Source organism: Lactuca serriola, chromosome 3, assembly GCF_051521515.1.
Source record: "Lactuca serriola cultivar US96UC23 chromosome 3, Lser_US96UC23_V15, whole genome shotgun sequence".
Taxonomy (NCBI): domain Eukaryota; kingdom Viridiplantae; phylum Streptophyta; class Magnoliopsida; order Asterales; family Asteraceae; genus Lactuca; species Lactuca serriola.
In genome coordinates, this window is record NC_136410.1 from 56,596,462 (window position 1) to 56,606,915 (window position 10,454).

General features: G+C 34.3%; 1 protein-coding gene across 1 annotated transcript; it reads right to left on the reverse strand.

Annotated features, from left to right (window-relative positions):
• Window positions 1–5,522: 5,522 nt before the first annotated feature.
• On the reverse strand, window positions 5,523–7,350 carry LOC145095285 (lanC-like protein GCL2). Its single transcript, XM_079033195.1, has 6 exons — window positions 7,162–7,350; window positions 6,834–7,015; window positions 6,628–6,739; window positions 6,443–6,559; window positions 6,042–6,356; window positions 5,523–5,948 (listed from the first exon to the last, which is right to left on the reverse strand). Exons 1-6 carry the CDS (start codon window positions 7,348–7,350, stop codon window positions 5,610–5,612), a joined length of 1,254 nt encoding a protein of 417 aa, XP_078889321.1. The 3' UTR covers window positions 5,523–5,609.
• Window positions 7,351–10,454: the final 3,104 nt, after the last annotated feature.

Genomic DNA, 10,454 nt, shown 5'->3' on the forward strand with positions numbered 1-10,454 from the left:
GATCTTCAGGATTTCATGATAATGTTGCCTGTTAGCCTAGGGTTTCCTTGTGGGAGATTTCCAGTGTTCCTCTAGTAGTGAGGGTTGAGCGTTTGTTATGCATGTTTTCACTAGGGTGTTGTGGTAGTACTTCATACAAATATGGGTAGGTGTGGAAGGTAGTATGGGCCCGTACTACTGAAAGCACAGGACCCATACGCGTATCAGGGAAACCATGACCTCTAGGGTTGGATCAAAATCAATCTCATTATTCAAGATTCTATTTCCCAATTTCCCGATTTGTAAAGACTTTATTGGACTTCAATTGAACACATCAATTAGTCCTGCTTGGCCCAACCACTATAATGTCAACATCAAATCATCAAGGGGCCCGATTATATCACTTTTTCCTATTAGGGAAAAAGAAACGAATAAACTTTCACTACATAATTGTAACCTTTACTTACCAAATCATATATGATGCTACGTTTTATAACATCAAGTTACTGATACGTTTATGCAACACCAAAACATAACCGATTTATGAATTACAACTATTTCCTGAATCACACCATGAGTACAATTTAGGGTAAAAGACCTTTTTACCCTTCCTCAAACTTGGCCCAAGACTAAGGCCCAAGCTAAAAGACCAAAAGCCCAAGATCCAAAATAAGCCTCTAAGGCCCAATTATGGCCTAATTTTCCAAATTTGGCCTAACCCCTTTCATGGCCTTCACTCAAGAAAATCCAGCAAGCCAAAAGCCCGACCATAAAATCCCAGACGGCCCAACACAACCCAATGCAAACCAAACCCAAATCTTGATCCAAAAGACCGAAATTACTTCAAGGTCCACACTTGGCCAGATTTTCCAAATTGGGCCCAACTCCTTATTAGGCCTTATCCAAAGGTCTGATCCTCTAATTAGCCAAGAACACACTTATCCAATTAGTCCATTAGGGCCCAAGTATCAAAGCCTAACAGATGACCCAATACCCGAAACCCAAGTCCGAAATCCAAACAGAGGACGTACGTAGGGCGTACTCCTTCAGTACGATGGGCGTACTTCGCCTCGCATTGACCACCATCAGGGTGGTTGACTCCGAACACTAGGCGTAGCGGGGTGTACCCTCGTGGAGAACAAATCATGATAAATGCTTAATGGCTTAAGCACTTATGCCCAAACTTCAGATCCATGGTCTAAATGTACTCCGGAATTATAAAGTCTCAAACTTTAAGATTTTAGACGTCCAAAAAGCCCTTAATACATGGTATTAATCCATTAAGACCTTCCACAAAGAACATGGAGCCAAACTAGCTCAAGGGACCTCATTTTTATAACTTAGAACCCCTCCTAGGGTCTGAAAGGACAGCTCAAATCGTCCAAAACAAAGCATGCACAAATTTGGGACTTTTGGGACAAGAAGAACACCAAAAAGCAACCAAAGCAGGATCTAAACAATCCAAACATAAAGGTAGAAGCTTTACACCTTCTGAAGCTTCCTAAGAAGATGATAATCCCAGATCTACAAGCTTGCTTCCTTCCTTGACCCCTTTAATGCATTAACTTCTCCTTTTGGCACACAAAACCACACTACAAGCTCAAGATGCTCACTATGGGGGTTAAGGTTCACTCAAAATGGCTAAGGGACTTGGAGGCTTAAAGAGTGAGTCAAAATGACCCATAAGAATGCTTAAATACCCCACAAGCCCTAAAGGTTAGGGTTTCACCCGGACATACGCACACCCTGCGTACATATGCATACGCCCAGCGTACTCGGCGCGCCCTAGTATGCTTAGCGTACTCACATGTACGCCCAACGTACAGCTCATGCTCCATAAGTTACTTCTTTGCCACTAACGCTTCCCATGGCCACTTCATTCAATTCCAAGGACCAAAAGTGACATAAATAAAACCCAATGGATGGATTTGAAATTACTTGAAAACTGGGGTGTTACAGATGGTTTGATTTATCTGAAGCCCATTCTGCAGTTTACGTAGGAATGAGAATTGGGAATGTAACCGGTTTAACCTATAGACCTCTAGTGATTAGACGACTCGAGCATTTCGTTTTAACAAGATAAGAAAAAGAGTTAACTTAGTAAAATGGTAATCAATAATAAATTTGTTTTTAATTCATTGCAATAGTAATGATAAAACATATAATAAAGTTTATTAGTTTCTTAGACTTGAGTTTTGGAGTTTTTGTTGGACAGTAAAAGGTATTTGAGTTATTAATTATTGTTTCGTTTTGTTATATTACGTTGTCTTCAACCTTATACGATACTAAAGATAACTAAGATGCATGTGATAAATTAAATATTGGGGTATAATCAAGTGCTCATTGCCTAGGTATCACTTTTCTAGTAAATGATAAAAGAGAGCAAATCCGTTAAATAAACACCATTTTTAGATAAGTTTAACAGCCGGTTTGTGCCCGTTTGTTTTTCATCTTGATGTGAAAAGACTTTGATATTATTTTGACTAAAATTTATTGTTTAAAAAAGAAAGAAAAAAGTAATGACAGAAATTTACTATGCTATCTGTTCAACGATAGCCCAATTGTTGATTACGTCTCTTATTTGAAAATTAATCCAATTATATGGATATTATATGTGAATGGTGTGACAAAACCTACCCATTTCACTCCTATTTAACATCCAAATTTACATGAATGATAAATTATCGGTAAACAACCCAATATGATTCTCACCTCCATTGATTCAATCGAAGTTTGTTTGAGCTAGTGGTGGTCAAATATTGACGACAATGCCATCAATTTTATCTCCATATAATTGGCCAAATATAGAGACATAGAGGGATATATATATATATATATATATATATATATATATATATATATATATATATATATATATATATATATATATATATATATATATATATATATATATATATATATATATATATATATATATATATATATATATATATAACCCGTGGAAACCACGGTTACAAAATTAAAATTAGGAATATAAATAAGAAAATTAAGTTGTTAAAGTAAACATATATTATTAAAAAATAAGGAATTATAAAAGAAAAATGTAAACATAATAAATGTAACCAAATTTGGTAAATATTTTTTAATCGGGGGATAGGTGTGGTGAGTAATATTGACATATTTTGATATATTTTGTTACCATATAGGAATTTATGAGTATTTATGAATATGAGTTGTAAAATGAAATTCAAATTGGAGAACCAAAACGACACGTGGCGTATTATTGATTTAATAGCTTGACACATGGCAGAATGAGATTAACCTTATTCATTTATTAGATTAGATGATATATATATATATATATATATATATATATATATATATATATATATATATATATATATATATATATATATATATATATAGGGCATAGGGAATATAAGGCTCTTAGGTACCTAACGTTACGTGTAGAACCAAAAAAAGCTACGTCGTTTTGTGGTAGAATAAAAGCACGCTTCTTTTTTCTTGCATTTTCATTCATTTACTTTCCGATTTCAATTTCCCTTCTTCGCATTCCAATCAAATTTTTTTTTTGTGGATTTCGAATAGGTTTTATCTTTTAAAATTCCATGTCTCGTTTAATTTATATTATCCGCTTCCCGTTCAATCTGATTGTCCATGGTTGATGATCCAATGCCTTGACTGTTTGATTAATTCCATGACAATCGATTTTGTCATACACTTTAGATGATATATTTTAAATCCACTCACAATTGTTGCTTATATATGGTATAATAGATAAGCAAATGATAAGGTGGGTAGATTATGTTTGGTTATGCCTAGTAGGTGTATGATTAAATGCCTACGAGTGATGGCTATTTAATGGACAAGGAGCCATATACGAGCGTTTGTTTACTACATTTGTGCTTATCACGAGAATTACATATTTACATTTATTACATTTGAAGGCTTGGTCTGATGCCATTTTATTTATATCTAAACCCCTGTGGCCATAATGACATGCTTATCATGTGGTCATATAAACCAACAAAATCAAAATCAACAAATTTTTTATAGTTTAAGACATTAAGTTTACCTATCGTTATACTTTAGTGGTTTATATATGCCTGTCTTAGCAAAAAGGAATGAAAATATATCAACAAAGGTTGTAAACACAAGATGTAAACTATGAATGGATATCATTAACGGTTGGCACATGGCTCCTTGACCTATTGCAAAAGAAATGAAAACAAAGAGTCTGTGGCCAAAAAGAGCATAACTGACAGGGAAAAATTTCTATGAAAATGAAACAAAATTTTGTGAACTCACATATATGAATATTTTTACCAGGGAGGAGTTGCAAGCTAGTATGGTTCAAACCAAGATCCGAGAATCAATAAAATAACAATCGGTGATGAAGAAGTGACTTTGATGACTGCTTACTGCCCTCGTTGCAAGGATTTCTAGTAAAATGTTAATTTTCTTGTAATTTTATATGTACCATTCTTCTATATCTTCTCATGCACTTTGTTATGCTCTTTAATAAAGATTGGTGGTTTAGTTTGTGCTCGTGTACTGAGTTATGCTTCGAATATTTTGGATAATTGTGTGGGTATTGAGACGTGTACTGAGTTATGCTGATTTTTTTCTGCCTCCTTTGGAGTTGCTTCATGCACACATTAATCAAAATTCATGATTAGTCGATCTAGGAAGAAACAAGAAAAGTTTATAATTACACTTCTTCAGCCAATTTCTTCAACGATATCTTTTTTTTATAAAACCAAATAAGGGAATAAAAAACAGCTCAACACTAGATTGGTTATTAAAAAAATCCCAAACCCCAAATGAGTGATGTATCGTAAACATGGCACCAGATTCGTTCAAATCATATGCCCATATCAATGTTGTTGTGATGTTCATTGCACTTATATCCGACAATCTGATGGAATTGATACAGCATATTCAAAATCGGATGTTCAAATGGAATACTCAATATTCATAACTGAATGAAGGAATGAACATCGACAGAAACAAAACTCAATCTCGATTTCACAAGAAAAGCGATATGGAATGCGGAGATCGAAAAGAAACTAAAAGCGAACAAAGAGTGGAGTCACAAGAAAAAGAGGCGGACACTTCTTTTAACACAAAACGACGTAGTAGTTTCAGGTTCTATACCCAACATTAGAAACCTAACAGCCTCATACTCCCTTTTCCCATATATATATATATATATATATATATATATATATATATATATATATATATATATATATATATATATATATATATATATATATATATATATATATATATATATATATATATATATGAGTTTATATTCTTTCTTGATAAGTTTATTAGGACAAATGCAACGATTAATGTCTTAGTCATAAGTCTTTTTTTTTTTTTTTTTTTAAATATTTCAAATATAATGATAAATTAAAAACAAATTTGACCAACAACTATCTTTGTTAGTTAAAAGGAATATTAATTATATGTAACTAACAATAACAATAAAATGGTGAGAATTGAACAAATTGATTATACGTAACTAGCAATAACTAGTAGTTATTCCCATATTCATTCAAAAGATCATGTACAATTACTTACAAACCCTCTCATATATTCATATCTTCTTTACAATTCTCCAACACTTATACACATTTTCAAAGTTCATATCCAGGGAATCTAGCTTCATCAGGATTCATCATATCGAAGAAAAGATACGACATGCCTCCAACTCCTTCAAACAACGAAAACGGATGATCACCTTTATGCATCTTCTTTTTCCTTATAAGCTTCACTCCTCTACCAAGTAAAAAACAAGCAAACAATTTCGCCCTTTTCAACATCTCCTCATTTTTTGTCAGCCTATAAAGTGCCAAAAAAACATAAGTATTCCCACTAATCCCATGACAAAGTCCAACTCTTTTCAATAACCCACGTTTCCACACAACTTCTCCAGCCTCAATCGCTGCATCCACAAACTCCTTATCTCCAAAAACCTAACCAATTTACATCTTTCAAGTTACTAAAAATTACTTGTAGATTAATTTGTTAATAGGTTATGTGAGAAATCACTGAGCATATTCAATTACCTCAGCAGCTTTGACAAGGGTGAGAGCCATTCCAGATGCTCCTTGACACCATTGGACCAAAATATCCTCTCTATCATCTTCTTTAGAGGGATAGTTCCCACTAGGGAATCTAGTATTAATCAAGTAGTTAAGGCTCTTTTTCACATCCTCTTGTACATCAGGAGTCAAATTAAAATGCATCAAAACATGCAAAATCCCAGCTAAACCATCAGAAGCACCAAAATGTTTAGTGCCAAAATATGTATACATCAAAGGGCATCTTGTTCCAGCGCCCAAACTTCTTCCATTTTCAATCATCTTATTCACTAATCTATTCTGTTTTAACATAATAAAATGGTTCTTTAGTGTATTATTGTATGTGTAAAACTCAAAAGAGAAATTCCATATGTAATGAATCTTACAGTGTAGGATGAAGGAATGACTTCATCACCGAAGTGCTTATTCAAGAACAGACATGCCCATAAGTGTCCAGCTCTCCCGTGTAACATTCCATCACGCCTATAGTCCTTTACTTCAATCTGTTTCATTGTTATATAAATTAATTACGTAGCATTATGCATAAGAAAGAAAAGCTATATATTATTACCTTTTTGAATCGGGTCAAATAGCGTTCAATCATCTGTGTATTTCCTTGGTACTTTGACACAACAGCACCAAGAGCACAAACTCCAGCAGTTCCACGTAGAAAGGTTATACTCCTATATATCATTAATATTGATTTGGAGAGCATGTTAAAATATGAATTTATATATCAAGATAATGAGACTGGAGTAATATATAGGGGTACCTTACCTATAGTATCCAGAAGCAGAGTCACAAGCTTTGATAATGTCAGCAGAGGTGTTGAGATCATCCCTGTTGCGAGTCACTAGAAAATTTTTCAAGAGCAAGAAAGCAGTCCCCGGAATACCATCATAAAGATTAGAGTTGACGAATATTCTTCTTTCTTGGGTCTGCCATGTGCCCCTCACAACCTGTTAACCATTTCCACAAACAAATGGTAGGCATGCACACAAATGCAGAAAACCAAGAAATTAACATGCAATTCCCACTAAAGATTCAGTATCTATAACCATGAGAGAGAGAGAGAGAGAGAGAGAGAGAGAGAGAGAGATGGTACAGAGTGTTTCTGATATAGGGCGGATTCTCTGAATTTGCTACGGAGAGGAGAGGCACGAAATTTAAGAAGGTTCAAGATAAAATCTTGAGACTCTTTTGCAATAACCTCGCTTCGTTCATTATCTCCATCTACTGTTGACGTTTCTTCTTCGAAGTCTCGCATGAAATTCTCAAAGTACCGGTCTGTCATTTCTCCGACGACGATGGCTTACTGTGGCACACACTGTGAGAGAGAGAGAGAGAGAGAGAGAGAGAGAGAGAGAGAGAGTATGAAGAAGAAGATATATCTATGGCGAAGAACTTGTAGCTGACATGAAAATGGCGAATATTACGATAGGAGAATTGAAATGGATTCCCTGAAATCAAAGAAATGGTTACATTATATACACCGGAGAAGAGAAAGTTCTCACTAACGGATTTACCAACTTAACTAACTAACTGAACGTAAATTGCATAAACCGCTTCCGGTGTAAATTACAATTATGCCCTCTAATACTGTGGTATCTGGCACATGTAGATGATCTGATTCATTTGAAGCCCATTGCCACTGGACGCGCTGGTGACATATCGAGTAATTTTGTTTAGGGAAAATTATCTTGAGGTAATTAACTTTTTTATTTGTACTTATTTGGATCTTTTTTTTTTTTTTTTTTAATTTTTTTATTTTATTATTTATTTATTCAATATACCATCGAACTTGTTGTTGGTGTTTACCATAGCCCTTTTAACCGGCTTTTGACCTGTGATAGCCGGTCAAAGGGTTATGGTGAACATAAACAATAAGTTTGATGGTATATTGAGTACAAAAAAAAAAAAAAAAAAGAGACCAAATGAGAACAAACGCAACAGTTAGTTACCCTCCTGATTTATTTTCCTTTTACTCATTTACAACAAATCCCGCATCATCTCCTACTGATATTAATGACTTTATGAGATTCATTTTTGCTTCTCTTCAAAACATAACCTACGAAAGGACATTATTCATACATGTACAACTTTGTAATGCCCTTGAATATTTATTTGGGGAATCTTGACTAATCAGGTGCATTTCATGACTACATTTACATTTCCAATCAAATGAGTTATCGTATCATGGATTCTAGACAAGTCTACAAACGAGTGGAATCACAAGCGCTATGATTTTTGAGTTTACTTAGCTTTAAGATCGAACTCATGGAATAAGATACAACATCAATATGTACAATATTATGGTGATGTGTCTACAAAAGCAACATGATATTGTACATATTGATGTTGTATCTTATCCCATGAGTTCGATCTTAAATCTAAGTAAACTCAAAAATCACAACACTTGTGATTCCACTTGTTTGTAGACTTGTCTAGAATCCATGATACAATAAATCATTTGATTGCAAATGTAAATGTAGTCATGAAATGCACCTGCTTAGTCAAGATTCTCCTAATAAATATTCAAGTGCATCACAAAGTTGTACATGCATGAATAATGTCCTTTCGTGAGTTATGTTTTGAAGAGAAGCAAGAATGAACCTCATAAAGTCATTAATATCAATAGAAGATGATGTGGGATTTGTTGTAAATGAGTAAAGGGAAAATGAATCAGGAGGGTAACCAACTGTTGCGTTTGTTCTCATTTGGTCCCTTTCCTTTTTTTTGTACTCAATATACCATCGAACTTGTTGTTTGTGTTCACCATAACCCTTTGACCGGCTATCACAGGTCAAAAGCCGATCAAAAGGGCTATGGTAAACACCAACAACAAGTTCGATGGTATATTGAATACAAAAAAAGGACCAAATGAGTACAAACGCAAAAGTTTATTACCCTCAAGAGTCATTTTCCCTTTTGTTTAAACAACTTCTATAATGGTTGATCTATTTATTATTTTTCTATATTAGCTTCTTAATAAATTATTAACTAAACAACTTTTTTTTAACTGAATTGATTTATCCATATTTGTCAGAGGTGACAATCCTACACAATACAAAATAAATGAATTTGGATAAGAAATTTCAAACGTATTTAAATAAACGTGTTGATATGCCGGGACACAAAAATTAAATGGATAAAATTAAGGAAAAATGACTTGATAGGGTAAGATACATTTTGAAATGTACACATTTAGTCCTTATTCTTTTTTTTTTTGTAAAATAAACTCTTATACTTTATTAATATGTACATATTATGTCATTTTTCACCGGATTCCACATGTTTTGCTGATGTGGAAGCACAAGTGGCACTAAATAGCAATTAATTAGCTTAGTCACCGAAGGTGGGTGATCCTCCAGCAACAAGAAAAGGGCGGCGAGTTGATGACCCTTCTCTTTCTCGTCTCTCTTCCTTCCGGTCGAACAACAACAACTAAACACCCTTTACCTGTTATGTTTCTCCGTTCTGTCTCTCTTTGCCTCCATCTTTGAGATATGTTGCCAGAAAAAGAAGAAAGAGTCGACGAGGGGGCTACCAGAGCAGCTTCTCGCCGCCAACTACCGTCTCTACTTCCTCCCGTCTCCCCCTTCGACCTTGTTGTTTTTGCCATCATTCCTCCTTGCTACCAGTGATGTGTAGGAACACACAAAGGAGTCGCCGGAGATCGGGGTTCTCCCTCTTTTTCATGATGAATAAAAGTTGGAAAAATCTCGTTGTGGATATGTGGATGCCACCTGGGTATTTCATTTCAACAAAATAACAGAAAGGGAAAATGACTTGATAGGGTATGATACTTTTTGAAATGTACACATTTAGTCCTTATTCTTTTTCTTTTGTAAAATAAACCCTTCCACGTTAGCAAAACCTGTAGAATTCGGTGAAAAGGAACTAATGTGTACATATTAATAAAGTATAAGGGTTTATTTTACAAGAAAAAAAGAATAAGGACTAAATGTGTACATTTCAAAAAGTATCTTACCCTATCAAGTCATTTCCCCTAAAATTAATATCGGATGGTAGAAAATCCTTGTTGGGGTTTTTATTGCTCTAACATTATATAATACCCAAAATTACATAGGAGTCCCTATACTATACATAAATAATAAAAGTAGTATGTGCAGTGAGCATTATAACAGTTAGCTAGGGTCTAATTTTTTTCAACTCATTTATTGTCACCACATGACATATATATATAAGATCTAACAATTTGGGTCAAGTTTTTTGCATCCCATTGGTACCGAAGCACCATGGGTTCCACCTTTCCCTTCACCACTCCCATTTCCCTCCATTCTTTAACCATTCCATAGGTGTAACATCCGGGATTTCAGGTATATTAATTAATCTTTTTATTTTGAGTTTTGAGAAGGGGCTCGGCGAGTTGGTGCG

Excerpts from the sequence above, each read along its gene's own strand:
- LOC145095285 (XM_079033195.1), bottom strand. The coding sequence starts at position 7,350 with ATGACAGACCGGTACTTTGAGAATTTCATGCGAGACTTCGAAGAAGAA. Across the intron at positions 6,560-6,627 it reads ATTTGACCCGATTCAAAAAG|ATTGAAGTAAAGGACTATAG; the intron begins GTAATAATATAT and ends ACAATGAAACAG. Across the intron at positions 5,949-6,041 it reads CCCTTGTCAAAGCTGCTGAG|GTTTTTGGAGATAAGGAGTT; the intron begins GTAATTGAATAT and ends TAAATTGGTTAG.